General features: G+C 37.1%; 1 protein-coding gene across 25 annotated transcripts in view; it reads left to right on the forward strand.

The window, feature by feature from the left end:
• Positions 1 to 24,811, forward strand: part of NRXN3 (neurexin 3) — a 1,529,630-nt gene that overhangs the window by 1,170,353 nt on the left and 334,466 nt on the right. For all 25 annotated transcript variants that reach the window (XM_072839524.1, XM_072839530.1, XM_072839517.1 and 22 more), the window contains one exon: positions 11,507 to 11,688. In XM_072839524.1, coding sequence (XP_072695625.1) covers positions 11,507 to 11,688 — 182 coding nt within the window. The remainder of the gene's footprint in view (positions 1 to 11,506; positions 11,689 to 24,811) is intronic.

The following is a 24,811-nucleotide window of genomic DNA, read 5'->3' on the forward strand; positions in this document are numbered from 1 at the left end:
TCAATTTACTAACATACAGAATAACCCCCAGTGCCCATCACCCATTCACTCCCACCCCCCGCCCTCCTCCCCTTCCACCACCCCTAGTTCGTTTCCCAGAGTTAGCAGTCTTTACGTTCTGTCTCCCTTTCTGATATTTCCCACACATTTCTTCTCCCTTCCCTTATATTCCCTTTCACTATTATTTATATTCCCCAAATGAATGAGAACAAGTAAAGTTTTTGAAGGAGTGACTACTGAGTTTCTCAAGTACTTTTAAAAATCCTAAATAAAATTGCATTCTAATTCCACCTTAATTAGGTGATATAATGAACTTTGCTAATAGATACCTTTATGTTTAGATATACTATTTATCATATTCTTGGAATGGTGTATTATTCTTTTAATATACTATTGAAGTTTATTCAGAAAAATATTTAATCAGTATTCATAAGTGAAATTAGTCTAGTGTTTTGTTCTGTTTTTATGCTGTATATTTATCAGGTGTAGGTATTAAAAATACATTGAATTTGTAAGTGAATTGGGGAAGATTTCTCACCTTGCCTGTGATCTGGTATAATTTGAATAATTTAGGAATTATATTTTCTTTGAAAGTTAGATAAAACTTATTTGTAAAATCATCTAGTATCTTTTGTATCATCCTTATCTTTTAAATAGAATTTGAATCATCTTTCCAATGGTTTCTGGGGACCTTAGTCTACTGAGTGTATCTAGTTTTTCTTAGAAACATTTGGAAAATCATATTTTTCCTAGAAAGGATCAATTTCTTCTGTTTTTTTTTAAAGATTTTATTTATTTATTCATGAGAGACAGAGAGAGAGAGAGAGAGAGAGAGGCAGAGGGAGAAGCAGGATCTCCACAAGGAGCCCAATGCAGGACTTGATCCTGGACTCCGGGATCAGGACCTGAGCCGAAGGCAGACGCTCAATCACTGAGCCACCTAAGGGTCCCTTTCTTCTGGTTTTTAAATATATTTTTCTAAACTTGTATAAAATATTCTTTTATATTTTAATATTGTCTATGTTTGTGGTTATATCCCCTTTGTAATTTCTACTATACTATTTTTTTGTCTTTTAATTATTCTTCTGGTTTTTCAGGGATTTATATGCTTTATTTGACATTTTAAAGTATAAGCTTTGGGGATTTTTTTTAACTCTTCTATTATTTTTTTAAAAGTGTTGGGTAAATTCTAGCTTTTACTAGTCGTCACATACTAGCTTATTAATTTTATTTATTTTCATAATCATGTCTTAAGTTGACATTTCAGTTCATTTATATTCATTTCCTTTATTATTATTTAGGGCATTTTCTTCTGAGTAAAATTTTATCTGTAGTTTATAGAACTTGATATAAAGCAGTCTCTTTTCATTAATATTCTAATTATTGGATATATATATATATATATATAACCATATATGTGTATAAATGTGTAGAAATCATTAAGGATTTCTTTATCAACAAGAACATGATCAGTGTTACAAATACTCCAATTTGAAATATATCTGAATCACTTGACTGTACTTCTTAGGTTAAATCTCTAGGTAACTTATCACTTAATCATCTTGGTCATCCTTTGCCAATTTAAAAAACATTTACATGCCCCTTTATGTTCCAGGCACAGTGATAGCTACCAGGGGTTCTTTACTGTCAAGGACTCTTCTAGTTGTGAAAGAAAGAAAAGTTGAGCTTACTTAAATTAGCTATGAGAATTTTATATGAGACAAAGTTTCAACTTCATAACACAGGCCATTAAAACCAAGTACTCCAAAGATGAGTTTTCTATGTGTGTCCAACTCTCGATTCAAAAGTTCGACTTCACTCTTTGGGTTAGGGTTTATTTTCTCCCAAGTTTTTTCCTTTGGTAGGAATTGTTGCCATGGCAGCTGTGTGCCATTTATGGCATAACTCTATTATCAGAGAAACTGATGGAGTATTCTTCTCCTTCCAGGTTATAAAATAATAATAATAATAATAATAATAATAATAATAATAATTCAGTGAAATGCTCCAGTTGGTCCAACTCGGGTTTATTTATCACGCCTTAGCTAATGTTGTATGTAACAAGCAAAAATCTGTTAAAGACTTTTACAGACAATTTCCATTGAAATCACAATTGGTATGGGAGAAAATTATCATTTCCATATGAAGGGGCTTAGTGTGGCAAGACAAAAAGGAAGATATACTGGGCACCTGGAACAATTAAATTCTACAGATACTAAAATGTTAGGTACTTTGAGGTGATCACCATAAAACAGAAAAACTGAATTATTTCTAGAGTTCTGTATAGTGCACATGATAGCTGTTTTGATCGTTACTGCTACTTTTTGAAATGAGGAGGTAGGAGAAGTATCATCACCTCTAAATAATGGGGAAACTGGGGCACAGTGAAGATAAATGATTATGAAATAACAGAATCAACCATAATAGTTGAAGTTTCTTCCTTTTGCTTAATTCTGATATGGGTTCTATGATTAAGAGATAAGTATCTCATAGAAGCAAGAGTCAATACTCCTAAAAATATTACCTAACTTTTCCAGGAAAATCATGTTTTATGAATTAGAGCCACAAATACACCAAAGTTATCTGTTTATGATCTCTGGTTCCTTGAAAGTGTGAAGTCCATATAAATCTAGCATTTAAATCAAAGCACTAGAAATAAGCAACTGCTCTTTATCTGTATTTTTTTTCCAGAGGATATTCAGTACTTAGAAATCCCTTGATTGCTCTTATTAGAGAAGGTATTTTAAAGCTGCGGAATAAAAGGAGGAAAAGGAGACAGATGAATGCACTCTGAACCTCTCTTTTATTCTATATCCCATGAGATGTCATCAGAAGAAATGAGTTTCTTAAAAAATGTTACAGAAAAGTCTGATGAGTAATTATAAAATGATCATTTTTATTTTTATTCATTTATATTTTGCCTAAGGACAAATGTATATATGGTCTTTGCATAATGGTATGTAGAATAATGACATTGTCATTATTAAATATGTTGCATTGCTTTTTTACTGTATATTATTGGTAGGTTAAATCTAAGATGTATTCATATATATACATATATATGTATATAAATATATATATGAATATTACTAAAAACTGTTTGCCACATGATTTAGGAACTGAGGGGTAACATAAAACAATTTGACTGAAGATGGATGTGATTTTCTTCTCTGAGCCTGCCAAATATTCACCAAAGAAAAATTATTCAAACATTTTTGTGGTTAGCTTTCTTTTATAAATTGGAAGCTCTGTTCTCTGCCTGGGGAGGTGTTATGAACCCTAATTGATGAGTATTTATAAAATATTTCCACATCAAGATGAAATGACAAAAAGCTGAGAAGGATTAATGGGCAGATACCTGAATGACAGTATGAAGATATGAAAGTATAGGTGAGCCAGGTTTTATTGATTAATTCAACAGCATTTATTTCCTGAGCATTCAGTGTTGATAGAGAGATAAATTAAACAGCCCTGTCCTCCAGTAGCTCATGGTAAAGAAAGGTTCTGGATTTTCATTTCGTTTTGACAATAAAACTTAATATTTATTTCCTTAAACCTGAATACTGTGCAATTTCCTAGGAATTACTTTGTTTTGCTATATAAGAAACAAGCTTGGTTATGAAAGTTAAATTAAATTGGCTGTAAGATATTCTCTAAAATAAAACTCATATAGAGTCCACCCCTTCAGAATTTAGATTTTTAGGAATGTGGTGTAATTAATGAGGAGAAGCCTATTTTCTGACCTTGCTTTTATACACTTTCCATAGAACAAGCTCCTATTAAGCCACCATCATTTAAATAAAATAAAACGATCACCCCTATACTGCCATTTCCATCCTGAGGGCATTGAGTTTCCATCTGGTTTGTGGTTTTCTTTTGTTTTGCTTTGTTTTCTTGGCTACATGTTAGGAAGCCATTGTTCTTCTGTTCATCGTCATTGCCATCTCTCTACACTCAGATACACAGGTAAAGGTAAAAGGTAAGCATAGTAGGCATAGAGCTTAGCATAATGAAAAGAATGTAGATCTTTGAGTTAGTAGATCTTGATTAAATTCCTGATTCTACTAGATCTTAAACAAGTTTTTTTTTTTACCTCATTCTAAAATTTCCCTCATCTTTGAAACTGGGAAAGTAACTGTTATGGGCTGAATTGTGTGTCCTCAAAATTCATATGTTGAAGTCTTAACCTCCTGTATCTCCAAATGTCACTGCAATTGGAGATAGGGTCTCTAAAGAGGGTATATAAGTTAAAATGAGGCCATTGGAAGGGGTGCTAATCCAATATGACTGGTGTCCTTTTAAGAAGAATTAGAATATAGATGGGTAAAGAGAGTAGGCCATGTGTTGACAAAGGGAGAAAACAGCCATTTTAGAAGAAACCAACCCTACTGACACCTCAATATCAAAATAATAGCCTTCAGAGTTGCTGGAGATAAATTTCTTTTGTTTAAGCCACCAGTCTGTGTTACCTTGTCATGGTAGCCCTAGCATACTAATACAGCAAAAATATCTAAAGTAAAAGGTATAGGAATTTGAAATATTGGATTATAGTATATTATATAATAAATGATTCATACATATAGTTAGCATAAGTATTAATATTAGTATTAACATTAGCATTAACATTAGTATTTAAGGACAAAGATTTGTGCAAAAATTAATTGTCCCAAACAAACAGCAATAACAACAAAAACTGAGTTTATGAAGATTCTTTTTTAAGCAAAGGGAATTTAAATGTATCCCTGGAAATTTAATTTTTAGATCAGTTTCAATGTTGAAAGCATTTGCATTCTCTATCACTAATCAATTTTTTCCTAGTGGAAGAGTTCTGATATCTGATGAGTAAAATAACTTTGTAAAAGTTTTTTTGATGTAATGTGTTTCTTAAAATGTCATTATCTCTAAGACTCAGAAAGGGTCATGTGTTTGTCAGCAGTCATGAAAGTGCCCAGAAACTATGTGTAATTTTATTTTACTCAGAATTTGGGGGAGTACAGGGACACCTGGTGACTCTAATGCTAAGTGTCTGCCTTTGGCTTAGGTCATGATCCCAGGGTCCTGGGATCAAGCTGACATCTGGCTCCCTGCTCAGCGGGGAGTCTGCTTTTCCCTCTTCCTCTGCCCCTGCTTGTGCTCTATCTCTCAGATGAATAAATAAAAAATCTTAAATTAATAATAATAAAAAAAGAATTTGGGGAAGTACAGGTGTGTATAAGAAATCCTAGCAGGAGGCTGTCTCAATTGTTGGTATCAGTTTTGGAAATAGCATAATTATTTGGCTCCTCTTAAGAGTCCCTGGAAAATTCATGATAACATTCCCATGAAAAGGATCAACCAAATATATTTGCCAAAATTGGGTTTGTACATGTAATCATCCATAAAGAATAGTTATTTTTTATAATACTACCAGAATTAAATAAGTGTCCTTTTTTATTTATAAAAAAATAAGCTTATAGGTAGAATTTCATTTGTTTTATATTTTTTTGTCCGATCAGCTTCTATAGAAGTTTTGGCATTAGATACAATATATATAATTCACTCTGCACAAGTTTGAGTTCCAGTAATACGAAGCAGATTTTATACCAAACTGAACCAGCATTGGTTCTGCCAGGAAGTCTTCAAGTTGCAATTTTTCTTCCAGAATTCTGGAATGTGCTCTAAAATGTTGCCTCTGTGTTTCCTGGCTTAATGCCCTTTGGTTTTAATCATTCTTCCTTCAAGAAAGAGGAAAAAATTGCCCCAGATGAAAGGAGTAAGGATGCTCACCTTGCCTGAGCATCATTTAAGAAATGGGGCTTGGCTCTCCCTGATTATATATTTGACTCTTAGGCAACGTTGTCAGTTTCCCAGTTAGCTGAGCAGTAAATCTGATCATTTCTTTGCCAAAGATAAAGGATGTTCTTTAAAATGGATGAAATTTTTCTCTCAACGTTCAGTCCCTTCAGTTTTGCTTTATTTAAGGCTTTTTTATCATCAGTTTCGGTGTTTATTTCAAAAAAAATCCAGAGTCGACAAAATAGATCATAATAAACCATCCATTCAACAAATGCATTGCAGGACTATTTGTAACATCTGTATCACTTACTTTGTACTCCCTAGAGGCTCCCTCTGTAGTGCAGAGGTTCTGTTCACAGTTTTTCCATCCGCTATTCACTTCTTTCTTCTTGTGGAGCTCTTGGTCCCCAAGGATTCCCTTCAGGAATGGGCCAGCAGGACAGCTGTCTGAGGGCAGATGAGGGCAGGATGGAGGAAGGGGAGCTCTGGTTCTATTCTCAGCTCTACCACTTAACACCAGCTGAAGTCACTTAATCCTGAGTCTCTATTTTCTCTTTTATTCAAACGAAAATATTTGCTATTGACACTTCAGTGGGATTGGAGGAAGAAGCATCAAATGAGATACTCCCAAAGAAAACAATTTGAAAACCATTCAGGGCTATGAATATAGAAGGTCCTACAGTGATGAACACTCCCCAGACAGCCAGGGGTGTGTGGAAGGGGAACCATAGAGCAAACTGAGTAAAAGAAATCGAGAAACTATTTTTTTTTCAGGCCATCAGTCATTATGAGCTCCTTGAGCTTTATGTTTCCATTTAGTAGGAGTGATACGTGATATTTCTAAGCCTTTCTGTTTTGGTTTTGTTAGAGATCTGGTTAATTGATCTGAATAAAAGATAGTTTAAAATGAATAGCAATAACTGCTTCTATGGGCATGATGTATTTTATGTCATTGATAGTCCGTTTATTTTCCAAAACGATTTACCAATTCGCAGTAAAGAACACAAATGTGGTTAAGGTTGATGAAAGAGTAATACAATAGAAATAACGAATAAGGAGCCTGAATAATAGAGAATGACAGACATATTACCTTGATGTCATGAGATTTTATAAATTCTCAGGCAATGTTCAAAGAACACTAGAGTAGGAGTTTGACTTCTTTCTCTTACCCTGGTTTATCTACCAGATGGTTTGCACAGCAAGAATTATACTAATTTTATAACTTAATTTATTATTGCACATGCTGTATTTGTCCATGAGTAAATCATCTAGTTCCCTTTAAATTTAATCTTCTCAGGTTTCCCTGGAAGCTGCTTGCCAACTTGTTTCATTTTAACACCAACCAAAAATTATTTCAGGGAAGGCTGATTTGCTTTGTTTTCTTTCTTTAAAAAAATATATATAAATAACCAGCCAACATGCTTAGATGCATTTCTGGAACCTTTTATCTGTAATAATTTGATGGAGAAAATAATAAATTAATTCCAAGTAGTCTATTGAGTTTTCTAACTCACTTTTCTTTATTTCTTATACACACTCACATATGTATATGCATACACATATGTATGTATATATTATTTTTATATCAAATATAAATCCTAAACAGGTCCATGATTCTATTTCTATTGGTAATTGCCAAAAAAAATATCATGCCATTTGGATATGGGAATAGAAAGCAATGTCATAATGGCAGGGCCATGCAGTTAAGAAGTCAAAGCAACAATAGTAATAATTATCCAAATGTCCTAAATAAGGAAAAGTTAAGTTGCCATCAATAATTAAATTAAATTTTAGTAAAATAAGCAGCAATATGCACCACAGATTTAATAACTATTTCTTGAAGAAATAAAAGCGTATCTTGCTTTTATGACCTAGAAAAATTTTATCTGTTATTCTTGAGAAATCATCAATCATCTGTTTCATTGGCTTGTTGTATAACTACATAAAGCTATTCTCCAGGACTCCTTCATGATCTCACTAGATCCTGTCCTACTCTTTTCTTACCCCCACAAATCCCACACACAGAATATACCCCAAAACACACATATTCATACCCTCACATACCTGGGTCTGCCCAAATCACCATGAGCCCCATCACAGTAAGTAGCTTGCTAATTATAAACACAATAAGCCAAATCTATTTTCTGGTGCTTTTGAGATAAAAGAAGTGGCTTGTTATAAATAACATGTCATATTTGTTGACTATTTGAAAATGGTGCGTATACATATCTTGGTTAATGTGACAGTGTCGAGATTTCATTCCTGAAATACTGTGTTGGTGGAACTCAGCAATCTCAGCTGCCTTGCAAACTTGCAAATCCTGCAATGTTAAATGGTCAAAATGCCACCATGGCAGTTTTTCTTCAGTTGAATTGATCACTTTTTGCTAGCAAGCAGGAAATTCATGGTTCTGATTGTTAATAAATGGAGTATGATCTTCGCACCAGCATACTTAGCACAGTGAGAAACCAACAGTCAAACTAGGCTCAGGGGAAAAAGCATGCGATGTGGTATTGCATGGCTTGGAAATGAAAATCTTTAATGGATTAAGGAGGGTACTTACAGTTCTTAGAATGTTCCCAAAATGTTGATTTGTAGTCCACATTTTAAAATAACAAAATTAATTTTTTAATTTGAAAATGTAAAGCAAAATAAGTTCATGTTACCCCTAGGACTCTAGGCATTTTATATTAAAATTAACAGAAAGTGCATATCTATCTTTAAAAACCATGCAAGATAGCAGAGCTAACTGAAGAGGGAAAAAATTACAGGTTTTCAGAGTAGAAAGTTGTAAATATTAATTAACTTCCTGTAAAGCCAACATTGAACTGTGGGAGCATTCAGGGCCTTTATTTACCTTTACTAGGATATTTGGTACCAAGAATACATATTTTAAGATTTGTTTCCATATCGCAGAATAAGCCATATGCTAAGGACTTTGTGCTTTTTGCCCTTTTCACCTACAAAGTTAGAATTATCTAACATGGTGGCATCCAAAATTCAGAACAACAGGAGCAATAAAAATAATTTTTAAGACTACTTTTTGATGTACCCTGCTATTGTCATAGTGAGGTTTTGTTCTTTATTTAAAGCCATTATGATCTCCTAACCACTATATATAAGAAGTTGCATATTTATCTTTTAAAATGTTCTTTATCTTTATATTCTTTATATTGAGAATTATTGAATAGTCAGTGAATAAAAAATATGAGCAGGGTAGAAGGTTTGTAAATTTATTTGTATGGTCAGAAGGCAAGACTAGCCTTTGAAAATATGCCAGGTTTGGGGGCTATGGCTTTGTTTTCATTCCATTTTGGTCTTATAGGAAGATGTGAAAAGAATAAAGCACAGTCAACTTTGCATCACTGGTATAGTTTATTGTATAATTTTATTAAGCTATGACTGGCATATGGTGAAGACAAGCTTCTGGAGGCAAGAGGGTAAAGCTGATGACTTAAAGAGGTGCCATTTATTTCAGATGTTTGGGTCTCTGTTTCCACACGTTGTTAACAAATGAAATATCCCATAGAACCGTTGTGAAGATCCAGCTAATGAATTTGAAAAGGTTTTTTAAACCAGAAAACACCAGGCATATGTGTTGCTGTTATCAATTTTGGACTTGTTCTTTTTGTAACAAAAATGATAAAATTATTTCCTGATAGAGTATGGATTTATCTCTGTAGTGGGATCCACTACATATTTAGGATAGAATAGGGTAAGATTTTATAAATTACCACAAAATGTCAAAGGCTGATTTGCATTTTGGTGATTCTATACATTGATCACTGAGTAACCTTCCAGTTTCCAAATAAAGAATAAAGAGGGTGGCAATGACATTTGTAATCATCTACAGAAAAGGGAATTATTTAAATTCTTCACAGATGGATAGAAATCAAGAGTAAATCATTATGTCCACACTTCCAATTTTAAGAAGCATTGAGGGTATCTGTGGATGGTGAGCAAATATTGTTTTGCATATAGAATTAATCATAGGGATGCCTGGGTGGCTCAGCAGTTGAGCGCCTGCCTTTGGCCCAGGGCGTGATGTTGGAGACCTGGGATCAAGTCCCACATGGGGCTCCCTGCATGGAGCCTGCTTTTCTCTCTGCCTATGTCTCTGACTCTCTCTCTCTGTATGTCTCTCATGAGTAAGTCAATAAAATATTAAAAAAATAATTAATCATAAACTCTCCAAACCACAATCCCAAATTCTTCAGATGACTGTGGAGGTCTTTTCAGATACCATCCCCTAAGGATTGAGACATTCATAAAACGAAGATAATGTTATGATACACGTAATATACAAACTGAGCATATTGGAGGGACTAGAATTGTGACCTTTAATTAGATTCTATATGCCTCAGAGTATAATGTGGCTTAGTGCTTAAAATAAGGATGACATATGACATATATCCTAATTCTAGCTCGTAGCAGTTGACTTTATTATTTCTAAATAAGCTGCATAACTCATTTTTTCTTCATACAACATAATTCAATCCAGTATTCCCTGTAAGCTAAATGTGAACCAATGCTGGAGATTTTTAGTAAAGTTGAAGAAATCTGAATGCTTATCTAATGCTGCTTTAAAATAGTTTCAAGGATTGGACCATGTTCAGTGGGAACACATCTGAAAATCTGCCAAATATTCTTTGAACTTTGAGATGACTAACATATGGAAGTATTCACTATGGGTAACATACATATAGCCATAGAAACTACAATGATGTGGTCTGTTCTAGCTACCAAATCTAAATGCTTTCCTCCAAATTTAGACTTAAAAATTTGTTTTTAAAAATGGACTTTCAAGATTTATGAGATAAAAATATTTTATTTATTTTTCTTCCTATTTGTTTTCTATGTATTTTTAAATTACTATATTCTTACTAATCCCTGGCTTTGTAAATAATGAGAGTGAAAACACAGTAAGTACTAAAAACATGGATAAACCCACTATTCGTAAGTGGAAGTATCACTTACATTCTAAATTCATCATTGTGAGATTTTTTTTCTATGTCTTCTATATTTCCTTTTAGAAATTTAGCTTGGAAAAGAGGGAAGCTGTTATATAATACCAGATAAATAAGAACACTAGGAAAAAATTAAGTTTTTAAAGGCCTCTGGAATTAATTTTTATCACATTTTTTTATAGCAACATAAGAGTGAAAGAGACAAATGTTTTTCTCTGGCTACAGCTTTCTTTTCTGTGGGGGTGGTGGAAGGTCCAGGTATGAAAAAGAATGATGGCTTGAGACATAACACCTTATGTTCAGTCTTGTGAGGCATTCCTGGAACTGCTCCTGGCTCCACTGACCAGAATGTTCTGATAGCTAAGAGATGGAGGAACCAGTTTTCCCTCTCATGCCTGTCCTAGCCGAGATGGAAAATTAATTCTGCTGTTGAGGAGATCAGGAAGGTTGTTTGTCACAAAGTACCAGAGCTCTCAGACACAGAGTGTTATTTGCCCTCTGCCATTATACAGCAGGAACTGAAGATGTTAGGGACGTCTCTTGCTCACATCTGCTCTGTTATTAATTCATTTTGCCTGCATCTTTAATTTAGGGTGACAGTTGCCTTCCGAGACTTTGGATGCCATCCCTCTCAGTAACCAAGTACCAGCACGTGGGGGCCGTTTCCTCTCTGCAGCTGTCTGTATAGTATCTCAAAAGTGTGCCTGCAGCGGGCAATGCACAACACAGTGCCCTGATGGCTCCCTCTCTCCTTGCTTTCGCAGCTGGCGCTACATACATCTTTGGGAAAAGCGGAGGCCTCATCCTCTACACCTGGCCAGCCAACGATCGGCCCAGCACTCGCTCTGACCGCCTGGCCGTGGGTTTCAGCACCACCGTGAAGGATGGCATCTTGGTGCGCATTGACAGTGCTCCGGGCCTCGGTGACTTCCTACAGCTTCACATAGTGAGTACCAGGCCCTGGCCTCCATTGCTTTGTCTTCCTGGTGGTGTGAGTCGGTGAGCCAGATGAATGCAGCAGAACGTTCTAGATAGACTCGGCAAAGAGGCACATGATTATAAAATTTGCCAACGTGTCGGAACCCTATCCCAGGGTTGTCCCAGTGTCAAACCTCATTCTTCCCTTTCAGTGTGAACCTTGATGCCCATGGGGGTATTTCAGGGATAAAAACTGAAAAACTCTTTGAGTCCAGACTCCCTTTCCAGTGGTATGGTTTGGTCTGTCATGAAACATTTAGCAGACTGCAAAGGTGTAAATAAGAGATTTACCTGGTACTTTGCCTTAACCTGGTACAAGTAGCAAAGCCCATTTTGGTGGTAATAATCTCCTGTACTGGTGGTCAGCAATGTTTTTCTATTAAGGGCCAGATGGAAAGTGTTTTGGGCTTTGCAGGTGATACAGTCTCTGTCACAGCTCCTTGGCTCTGCTGTTGTAATGTGCAAGCAGCCATAGATAATAAGTTTTTTTAAAAAATGTGTGTGATTATATTTCAATAAAAACTTATTTTATAAAAGCGGGCTGTAGGGGGATCTGGGTGGCTCAGTTGTTTAAACGTCTGACTCTTGATTTTGGCTCAGGTCTTGATCTCAGAGTTGTGAGTTCAAGCCCTATGTTGGACTTCATGCTGGGTGTGGAGCCTACTTAAAAAAAAAAAAAAAAAAAAAAAGGAAAAAAGCAGGCTACAGGCTCTACTTTGATGACCCCTGCCCTAGGCAGCAAACTTCCTCATACAAATATAAGGAACATGTGATAAAAACTGAGGCCAGATGGGGTGGGGCAAAAAGGAAACAGCACAATAACCAAGAATTGTTATATTCGTGTGCATTGTATATCCAACATTTTGCTTGTATATATAAGCCCAATAGGAATGCAGCCTCAGTCACTGCAGATTGTTAAGGACACAGGGTAGTTCTAAGAAATTAAAATGATTTGGAGGAAAAAATTACTTCGTTATGAGGATAGAAAATATTTTTATAGCAACAATTAACCCATTTTATCACCTGTGCAGTCTGCTGTTAAAAGAAAAAAAAAAAAGTAGGCTAAAGAAGGATATGATTCTCATCCATAAGTACCCAAAGTGCAGCTACCAGGAGCAAAGAGAGGAATTGTTCTCATTAGTTAGCGATGACAAGGCCAGAAAGAATGGATTTAATTTGGAGCAATAAGAATTCAGTTTAAATAGCAGGGGGAAAAAGCAGTTAAGAGGAAAGACCAACTGGGGATTACTACCAACCTCCAAAAAGGAAGAAGAGGAACATTTTACTGGGCATCTTTGAATCTGAATTTTGCTAATGTGCTGGTCTACTGAGGAAGGCAGAAAGTGGGATTTTATTGCTGGTCTCTGGAGTGGAGGTGGTGGCTGGCTGGAACCACCAGCAGCCAGTTCAGCCCTGCAAGCACTGCCCATCTCCAGCACCTGCTATTCCAATATGCCCTGGAAGCAGGAGCAGCTTGAAGTGTAAGGCTCGATCTGGAAGCCTGTCCAGCCTTTGTGTGAGCCAGAGCCAGACAAGAGTGCAGGGAAGGAATGGCTAGGAGTGATCACCTTCAAAGTGTGAAAGAGGGATCTTAAGAGAGTTTTGAACCTTTATGCTTTTTCAGATGCTTCAAGGACCATATGGTACTGTGAGTCTGAGCTTAAGCATTTTAAAAAGTCATGCCAAGGAGCACAGAGAAACACAGCCATAGTTTGTATGGTTTATCTTTATTTGGCCTCTAAAAACCACCATAATTTACAAAACTCTGTGAGATTTATGCTGCATATAACTTAATGACTATTTCATGGCAGCTATAACTAGGCTATTATTACCAGCTCGCTTGCATTTTCACGGTGATTTATCTTCTTTTTTTGTTCAGTGTGACTTACTAAGGAAAATATGATTTGGCGCAGCCATAAGCATCTTTTTTGAGTCAGATAATGTGCTACTGGTTTATCCATTTCTCCCCATTCATGTTTTGTAGAGCATTTCTACTTTTAAGAGAGATGCTTCCTATCTTCTGAAAGTTTACTTAAATTTTTTTGTTTTTATAAAAGGGTTATGAGGATCCTGGGAACTTCTAGGAAGAACCATAGCATTCCATTTTAACATTTTTTAACAGTAAAAATACAAGAAGTTTTACATCAGAATGTGTAGACCCACTTGGGTCCTGTGGTCCTTTTCCAGTGATGTTACATCATTGTTTAAACATTCTAGATAATCCCAACAGGTTGACCTTTATCAGATTGACATCATCTGACCTTCTCAGAGAAATGAAAGAAAGACCCTATGATGTGGAGAAACCACATCATTCTGGAATGGTCCTGATATGCTTGTGGCCCTCTTGAGCATGGGATCATTTGATTGGTCTAATAATTACAGACCATTTTAGCTTCCCTAGTGGACTGTCTCTGGTATCTACCAGAGATAAAAACTGTGTGACTATATTCCAATAAAATTCAGGTGTAAAAACAGGCAGCAGGTTTTACTTTGGTGACCCCTGCCCTAGGCTGCAAATGTCTTCATAGAAATGCAAGAACCTGTGATAAAACCTGAGGTCAGAGTGGGTAGAGCAAAGGGAAGTTTCCTTACCACTCTCAGGAATAAAGGAATCCAAGTAGAAGATCCAAAAACTTGATTTCAAACCCTGCTTCTTGTTTTTGACATTTACATAGATGCATCAGGAAAGCAAAGCCATCAATACCTACTCAGATACTTTTATGTGACTTTTACAATCTGTAAAGCATGGATTTGTTTAATGGATGTAGCTTGTTTCCTTGTACTAAGGAATAATGCTCAAAAAGAAAATAATTTAAAGACTGTTAAGGGAAGTGGAAAGAGTTGAGCAGGAGGCAAAAGATTCCATTCCTGCTTGCAGTTTACCTAGAAGAAGAGAAATCCACCAGAGGAAAAGAAGTGATGGCAGACCCAAAGAGGAAAGGGAGGCAGAGTGGATCCAGGGGCAAGAGGAGGAAGGAGGCATTGGGCCTGGGGAAGAGGCCCTGCCTGCCTAGACATGTGTTCCCAGCAAGGGGTTATACATGGGCAAAGCTTGATTCTTCCAGTGTGGGTGTCAATTATGGAAACAGTTGGTTGTCAAGCTCCTAAGTTACTCAAAAACAAAGTACCAACTCAGAAATTAGTAAGTGTGTGTAGAGAGGGTATGTGGTGAAGAAAGAGGGGGGGAGAGGGAGAGAGATTGAGAATTTGTGTTTTATAAACTGTTACTGAAGGCAAGTCCTAGGAATCCCTGAACAGTTTTGAGGTGCAGTAACTCTGTCATTGGAACAAGCACTTTTTACCCCCAACTTAGCCTATTTGAAGGAAGGGAAAATGCTCTTCCGAGAACACCAAGGAGTCTGACCCTGAGGTGAGCACCCTTCTAGAACAGACCTGCTTGCTGTGGAGTCTCCAGAGCAGGAATGGCAAATAGGCTTCATCTTGTCTGCTAGCTTTGAGGACCTCTCACCTCCTCACTTCAAGCTTTCTAATGAGAGGAGTAGACAAATACAGCAGGTAGGAGTTCTGGCTTCCACTAGCCATGCCCACTCCCTCCTCTGAAATGGGACTTTGTGGATGGATGCATGCATGCTGCATGTTACCTTTGCTCTAGGCTGCATGCTATCCTATCCCTGAACATTCTCATTTCTTTTCCTTTGTCATCCTGAAATGTCCACACGTTAAAAACTCTTTAGGAAAATTGGAATCTTTTTTAAATTCCTTCTCCACTAGAAGCCCTTAAATCATTTGTTAATTAGTTCAGAGTCCTTAGTCTTAAAATGATCCATCTCACACCAGGCCAAGGTCAGCTGTTCCAACAGAATTTGAGTTTTGCTTGGAGGGCTGGAGAGAAAGGAGGAGAAACATACATGACTAATTATGGGTGCACACAACATTTAAAAAGGTGGCAGGAAAATGCTTGGAAGTCACTGGTGCCTTAGGGTAAAGAATTGATGTAAAGAAAGGGGCACCAAGACAGAGGTGGGTGGGTGCTGTCAGTGCATTTTTCCTCCATTTCACAGTTTGGTCAGATTATCTGTTATCTGGCGAAAGGAAGGAAGGGAGGAAGGAAGGAAGGAAGGAAGGAAGGAAGGAAGGAAGGAAGGAAGGAAGGAAGGAAGGAAGGACTTTCCCTCTTTCTTTCTTTCTTTCCTTTCTTCCTTCCTTTCTCCCTTTCTTTCTCTTTCTCTCTCTCTCTTTCTCTCTCCTTCCTTCCTTCCTTCCCTCCCTCCCTCCTTCCTTCCTTCTCTCCTTCCTTCCTTTTGGTTTTTTTTTTAATTAATTTATTTTTTAAAAGATTATTTATTTATTTATTTATTTATTTATTTATTTATTTATGATAGACATAGATGGAGAGAGAGAGAGAGGCAGAGACACAGGCAAAGGGAGAAGCAGGCTCCATGCCAGGAGCCCGTCGTGGGACTCAATCCCGGGACTCCAGGATTGCGCCCTGGGCCAAAGGCAGGCGCTAAACTGCTGAGCCACCCAGGGATCCCCGGGTGTCTTTTAAATTTAAAGTCTTCCCACTCACACAGGGCCTCATAGTGGCTAAATAGGCTTTTACAATAAGTCCTGAACAAGATTAGAATTAGATTTTTTTTTTAGATCTTTAAAAATGAGAGAGAGATGTCCAAGAAATCTAAAATAATTTAGAGATGAGTTCCCTTCAAATTAGCTTACATTTCTTCATTTTTGGTTCACACGTCCATGATGCACTATTTTCTATGTCAATTATTAATCATATTAATGAAATCACAGATGAAATGTGTTTGGCAAAGGCAAAAAGATCTTTCCTTGCAGTATGTATGCATGAAATGAGATTCTGTGGAGGGAGGGTGTCTTAGGGCAGAGGGATTTGTAAAGAAATATCACTTTGAATATGCTTCCTCCATTGAAATCTATTGTTGAGGAATTAATCTGCTCAATATTTGGAGAGCAGCCACTTGCAAGTGACTTCTGCCTATTGACCTCCCATGTAGGCTCTATGAAGCTGTGTCATGTTACACTCACCTTCATTTAAACAATAGAGAAAAAAAATGAATAGGATCAGAGAAAGGATTACCACGAAGTGCTTGCTATTCTCTCATGAAACTCTTAACAACCTCCTCTCACCACCTGCAAAATAGAAGGTCGGGCATTACTGGGCAACAATTAGTTTCTCTTTATGTAGTTAATATAGTGTATAAAAAAGATATGCTATTAATTTCTTTCTCCCTGTGTAATTTACAGTAAATCCTCTTGGATTCATTTTTTAATTATGAACCTTTCAGGAACAGTGAAAATTTATGTGTCAGGGCATCTGTTTTGTTTGACAAGAATCTATAACCTTCTCCAACTGTTTCTCTCCTGACTTATAATGTAGATACTTAGATAAAACAAGGTAGGAGAAGAGAGGGGACTGCTGTCCTGACTTACCCCCTTTTCATAATGGCAAAGTGTTCTCCTTGCAAAAACTGCCCCCCACCCCAAATAAAGGTCTCACAGTATTCTTTCAGTGCCATGTTTGGGGGAAATAGAATATTTATTAAGTTTGGTATGCATAGTATTGTTTTTCCATAATTTATAGCATTTGGAGAGACTCCTGGAGAATAAATGGGAGCAAAGCTGAATTATGATAAACGGTCTGTTCCTCACATCTATTGCATCTATAAATTGCTGGCCCAGATGCTTTATTTGGCTGTCTGTGTGTGAAATATTTACAGTAAGCCATCAACATCTGCTGAGTTAGTCTTCAGTGAGGTTAGGTGGTTAGGTGTTACCTTAGATTTGTGTCTGGATTTGGCCAGTAGCAGAACTGGATTTGACTTAGGAACTGTATTTGGGGGAATCTACAGAGAAGTACAGAGGAATGTTGGCATTTTTGAGACTGGTAATGCAAGTAGAGAGGGAAAGAACAAGAAAATAACAAAGGTGTCCAACAGATGCAATTTTGTTTCCCACAGAGTGCTGTGCACTGCAGGTTGGCTCCGTATTCCCTTTCATTGCTATTTGTTCTTAGTGAAAAAGGCCTCTTTGGGTTTTCTGGGCTTAGGAGCTTTTCCAGATCATTAGCCACTTCTGTGGAGAGGGCCTGCTGGGGATCTTCTCTGCAGCTTCCAGCTTAGCCGTTCCATCCCGGCAGAGTTGGAGAAGAAGGTGGGAGAAAGGAGTGGAAGTGGGGATTTGATGAAGTGAGCACTTACGCAAGCTGGACCAGACGCAGCTCCCTGCATGGGAGTTGGGGTGTGTTTTTTCCAATCTCTATTATTCCCAAAATATTTCTGTTTAAATCTATTTACTTTGATTGCATACTCAGTTTCGAGGGGAAGCATGCCATAGTGGAAAAAATGTATTTAATTTGAAATCAAAAGATGTGGATTTGAGTCTCATTCTGTCAGCATCCAGTGAGCTCTTTGGCTTTGGCAAGTTATCATTGCCCTGGGCTTCACCTTGCTCTTCTTTTATTTTTTTTATTTTTTTTTTTAAATTTATTCATGATAGTCACACACACACACACAGAGAGAGAGAGAGAGAGAGAGAGGCAGAGACACAGGCAGAGGGAGAAGCAGGCTCCATGCACCAGGAGCCTGACGTGGGATTTGATCCCGGGTCTCCAGGATCGCGCCCTGGGCCAAAGGCAGGCGCCAAACCGCTGCGCCACCCAGGGATCCCCTTGCTCTTCTTTTAAACGGACACACAAAAAATACTATACTATAGGGTTTCCTGATGTTCAGATGGAATAAAATATTTAGAAGTTATTATCAACAAAAAACTGCAAAATGAAGCGTGGTAGTTTTCTCGGTGACATATCTGGAAGGTAATAACTTCAATAGAGAAAAAAGATTGGTGAAAGGAAGAATGTTTTAAAATGGTTTCATTTTAAATATTTTTAAAAGCCTGCCAAGACTGTTTCTGAAAATAAATTCCTTTTTAATCTGATTGAAAACAATTGTTTTTGAAATAATCAGATTCACAATTGAGACTTTTGGGAGTGTCCTGTAAGCACAGGGTGAAGAAGCCAGGTCCCTCTGCAAGAGACCTAGTTAGGTCAATAGGATATGACATGGAGCTTCCTTGGCATGTCGTTGAGGGCATTATGTCTCTATATGACACAAGGTGATTCCTCATGCTTCCACTGCCCTTCAGTATAATGTTCCAAAGTGTTTTTACCCTCACCGGTAAATGTGTAATTTACCTTGCCCCGAAGGTCCTTCTTCAGTTGTATGAACTATGAAGAATGGAAACATCCCACCTTGCCAAAGGGGGAAGGAGGAGGAGAACAAAGCAATAATAAACAGCATCAGGAGAGCAGAACCTTTCTAGGCAGGGATAGTATAAAAGAGACTTGAGCCCCACCATGGGTACCAGAAAAAGACATAAACATTCTGACCCAAACGTAGGAATTAACAGAGCCTAGAGAGAGTCATTGTTGGAACCAGGGTCCTAGTGAGGATACAGCCAGATTGAGTAGGGATGAGTAGCCGCTACCACCAAGTAAACTAGAAACATAAAAGTGCATATATGGGTAAGAATATTCTGTAGACTTTGATTCCTCAAAAAAATGCAGGAACAGTGAATGATAAATTTAGTGTAAAGATAAAATGTATAATAATTGACAAAATGTATAGAAAATATTTTATGGGTGGTAAATAATTATGAGAAGGAGAGACCAAATGGCCATATCTTTCTCATTTATCACTTACACCAGTGGCTCTTTTCACTGTTAACTGATAAGTCATGTTTCAGAATCCTCGATGTATTCCTTTCTAAGAGGAATTTAGAAAAAATAGGATTCAGAGAATTTAGCTCATGAACATCAACTAGCACATTTAAATTGAGTGCTTTTTATGTGCCATGCAAAGTGCTACATTTTGGGGATAGTGGTAATCAACATTGGGTCCCATAGAGCTAACAGATGTGAAAGACTACAGAAATTAAACTATGAGAAATTAGGTTTCCTATACATTATGAGATGATGTATATAACATGCTTGCATCACTCCTGGCATATAGTGAGCTTTCTTTTATGGATAACTTTTAATGTCATTGGTACTTTTTCATCAATTAAAAAAAATTAAGTCAGAGAAAACAGTCTATTTTATTTTCCTAAATAACAAATAGACTTTAATCAGGTTTCTGAGATTGCAACTTAAGTGATATAAAACTCTAAGGAGAAGTCAAGATACCACTGATTTAAAGCCAGCTGCATGGCATATATCCTAGATTATTGCAGTTATCAGCTGAACAAGTTCTGAATAGCAGAGGCTTTTTAGACATATGAATTTGAAGTGCAGCAAGCAAGTCAAACTACAGGTGTCATCAACACTGGGGCCTCATATGACTTAATGGCAGGGCTACCTTAACACTGTCAGATGGATGAGTTATCTCATTGACCCACCACTTACACTGTTCCTAGTCATTACTCCTGGGGTATTGTTCACTGCAACAGGGCAAGAAATAACCCATTGACTCACTGAAGCTATAGATGATGGATTTTAGATCCCTGACTGCATTCGGAAGGCATGGAAACTCAGCGTATTTGGGAGAATTCATTAGCCACCCACTCCATAGCATCATATGCTTAGATCCTGATGCTGTCACTGCTGCTGTTTCAACTTGTTAGTGTGTCCCTGATAGATGGCAGAGGGAACTGTATAACTGTATTAGCCTCTAAGATAGTTCTGACAGCAAGACCTGTAGTTTCCCAGTCTGAGATGACACTTTTGGAATCACTTAAAGACATTTAGATAAGCCCTGATGATCGATCAAGCTAACCTTCATCCTGAAGTCATTTCATACTCAGAATGACAGGAGATGATTGGCAATTAAGTCTTTTTTTTTTTTTTTTCTATTCTTGACACCTTAGTTACCTGCTTTTAGTTTGGTTTATTTTTCTATTCTGCTTTCTGTAAAATGGCAGACAATTTAATGACATAGATGATTATTTCCTACATTTACATAAGACCATAAGTACATCACCTTACATTACTACCATTATTATCACTTATACCACTAATATCAATTGACATACTACCAGGTACCAGACACTGCGCAAGAATTCTGTTTACATCATCTTATTATAAGCTCACAACAACTCAGTGAGGTAGTCACTATTAATATCCTCACTTTATGAATGAGTCAACTGATGTTTAATGAAGCTAAGGAAATTTCCCAAGATAGCACTGAGCAGGCATTCAAATCCAGTTCTGACTCTTAATTACTATTACACTCCTAATGAAAGTTTCAAGAGTAGAACGTGCAGTTGTGATCATTTTAATGCAACATGTATTTGTGGAACAGGAATTTATTTGGGGTTGTTGGAGATATAAAGTTTAACATCAAGGAGGGAAAATAAAAATTGCAAATGTGGCTGTTTTCAGACAGCATTGGGGAAATTCCAAGGAAGGCAAGACTAGTATAGTTTGTAGAGACTAAGAAATGAGCACAGACAGGTTGGGACAGATTTTGACTGATGGAATCTGAAGAAGGAACTAAATGCTAAATGAAGATACCAGCACATGTGTTACCTCAAAAGAAGGGAATACTGGCTATGTTCCCAAATTTGTGAGGTGTGCACTTTGACCAGAATAAATGTTTTTAAGGACTTCCTCTATGAGGGTGATCATAGGAAGGTAATGAAGATGAAACAGAAGGACATTCATTCCAGAGAAAGAATCAACAAGTATCACCAGCTGTTGGGTGGAAAGGGAGAGAAGTAAGAAATGTCTAAGAGGCTGGGAAGGTCAAATTTCATTAACAATAACAGTGAAATGGGGCACGTGTAAGAAAAAATAGTTTTAAGATAAGACTGTCAGAGTCTGATACTAGTGATGCAACACATATATGAAGCATGTGAGAGTCAATCTAGAGATTTCCAATTGGAAATGTGTGATGAACTCAGATGAGATATAGGGCAGAGGTAGGGAATTGAAAATTTGCAGCCTGAAATGACAAGGAAAACTGAGGCTTGCTAAGATCTGCAGGGACATAAATGAGTAGAAACCTGTGAAATATGTACATAACTTCCCAGAATGAAGGAGGGGAAGAAAGGAAGTAAAAGGAAAACGCTGGAGGGTCAGAGAAAACCTAGATAGATGGTGAATTGTTACAGAAATCCAGAGGATTAAGAGAGGTTTTCCAAAGAGAGTAGCTGTAGAGCTATTTTCCCCATACCTTTTAGTAACATCTCTTGTATGCAGTTTGTGAGGATGTCTTCTTTGTCTTTATTGGTATTTATTGTACTATGTAATCTTTGTCATTCTAGTCTCCTTAGTATTTATTCCATGCTTCTTCTCTTAGTAGTTGTTGTGGGCATTGCTAAGTCAGAGTCAGAAGACTCTGGGTCTAGATCCCACCATCTTGCAGTTATCTTGTGCAAATGGCAGAGAACTAGACACTATTCTGGCAACCTCATAGTATGGTGGGGAAGATCAAATGAGATAATGCTGTGAATGGGCCCTGTTACCATCGAAAGATCTACAAAAAAAAAAAAAAAAAAAAAAAGATAATTTTCATAGTTATATGTATGTGCCTACCATCCAGCAAAGCTGTTGGTGATTAAGAGATTGTGTTTGGAGACCTGGAAATGAGGACATAAGAGAGGTTAGGTGGTTGTAGTTTTCAACAAGAGGGTTAGCAACCAGGCAAATGGCAGATCAGAGCCAAAATGTGAATGGCCCAACTGTGAGAGCTCATGAACGGCTACGGTATTCAAATGCTGTTTTTGGCTGCTGTACGTCTTCAGACCTTGCACCTCACCCCTTGCAGCAATTTGGAGGAGGCTGTTTGGATTTCAGGTCATTCTACAGTTCCCCAAAGAACCAACTCCTTGATTCCATCGATCACTTTGTGCGGTGAGGCATGGAATCTGATTACCCCTATCAGCATCTTAGTTTGGATAGCTACAAACATTACTAATGGTCATTAAGTTTGATCCAGCAAGTTCTTAAATGCAAACTGCAGTACTTAGGTTTAGTAAGCCCTTTCAGAAATAAACGCTACTGGTTGACTTCTCATCACTACAAGCTCACATGCTTACCTGATGGCATGCGTATTTTTGTAATCACTCCTGCATTTGCTGTTTTATTCATTGTTTAGTTACTGTGCTAGCCACTTTGTATATAAGAACTCATTCAGTCGTAACTCCGCTGTCCAATTGGTGATATTACCTCAACTTTAGAGATTAAGAAACTAAGGCTCAGACGATTAAGTAGCCATTTGTTCCTAGTGTTGAGGGAAGGAAAAAAGATGAAATAGTGATGTGTTTGATTCTTATGTCATACATTTTGCTCTTGATAATTACCTATTAAAGTCAGATGTGAATTTAATAGGGCCTGTATTTTTTTTTTTTTTTTGATCCACACAGGTAAGAGTAGTAAGCAGAAATAGAGGACTAGAGCACAGCATTTTGGCTAAAGAGGAATACATAATTAGAATTAGGTCACGTTTCTTTTGGGATTCAAAGAAACTCTCCATTTTACATTACATTTTATTGCTCCCAGTATTTGTTTTTATCTCAATGGCATTAAGGCACCCAATTACTCCCAAACCGCTTTCTTAAACATTCCTATGCAGAATAGGCTTGGAAACTAATCTGAGATTTTGAATGCAATATGGTGCAACAAGAGGCACAGAGGTAACTTTTCCCCCAAATTTTAATACAAATCCCTTTAAATATAGTAGTATATCGGAGCAGAGATTGCTAGATAAATTCATTCTCCTATTTTAGTGTGATAAATGCCATATTAGAATTCTTCAAATATCCCTGCTTGAAAACCTTAAATGATCTCAAATAATACAGGGACACATTTTGTCTCCTTGCAGTCAGTATTTAATTTCTGTATTTCTAATGCAAAACCAGGTATGAGTGTCTTCACAGCAGCCCCCGCCTGTCATCCACTGACTGGTCTGTTAGCTGCTAACGTCTAGTGGCAGGATAAAAACTTGAAAGGGAGACCTTTACACTGGAAATCACATTTCTTGGAGTGGGAGCAGATTCCATTTAACTTGCCCCTGACTTGATGCCTAATTCCTAAGGTTAATAGGCTTTCATGTTTGCTACTTAGATCGGCAATGTTGGAGCTGGTTTTGTTGCATGGTTAAACAGCAAAGCTTAAATTCAATACTAAAGTGTGAAAGAGGAAAATGAGTTTGGTGTGACATGATGCCCAAAGCACCGTGAAGGTGTATTGGGTGAGGGTCCTTGACTACCCACAAAAAGCATCTATCTTTAAAAATAAGATACAAATCTCCCTGAGGTTTAGCTGAGAATAGGAATAGGGGTATATAGCAAGAAGTATAACACGACAAACTTGGTTTGAGAAAAGAGGCAGGTGGGAGGAATAGATTTGCTAAATTAAAATTAGCCAGGCAGGCAAAGATTAGCAGCCTGTTTAGTGAAAGAGGATTCATTCATTTATTTATTCAACCAGATGCTACTATATGTCAGGTAAGTTCTAGGACCTGAGGATACAAGTGTAAACAAGATAGACAAACTCCTCATTTGCATGGAGCTTACATTCTAAGGGGTACAAGCAATCAGAACATAGGTTTTGAAGAATTTGCTGAAAATGCAGTGTCCTATACATTTAATTAATTGACATATTAACAGACTGGCAAATCCCCACCAGACTTTAATTTCTGTCTTTGTACTCCTCTATTTCCCAAATCTGCATGTGAACCATCTCTTATTCTTATAATCAAAAGGGAGCACAAAGGGCACTCTCACCAGCGGATTCTACTGAAACCACCATTAAGGACCACTCTAGCTTGTTTCCAGTACCAAAATGAAACAAAAATGAATAACATCTTTACCCTTATTTTGTTCCTTTTTCTTTGAAATGACTGTGGCCATTCCTATTGCTTTATTTTATAATTGTGCAGGATTGCTTCAGAATATCCACCCATATTTCACGGAGAGAAAATTGCTAGAGGCATCTAAATAGTACTTAGGGGGAAAAAAAGATAAAAATCCAAATCAAATGAAAACTCACCTTCCCTGGGAGATAGACTACGTTGTTTCCAGTTTACTCTCCAAGCCTGCTTATACTGTCATGTCTACATATTGTCCTAGAGCTCCCAGCCCCCCAAACCCGGTCAATTACGAGATCACCC

The sequence above is a fragment of the Canis lupus genome, chromosome 9 (genome assembly GCF_048164855.1).
Source record: "Canis lupus baileyi chromosome 9, mCanLup2.hap1, whole genome shotgun sequence".
Classification (NCBI taxonomy): Eukaryota; Metazoa; Chordata; class Mammalia; order Carnivora; family Canidae; genus Canis; species Canis lupus.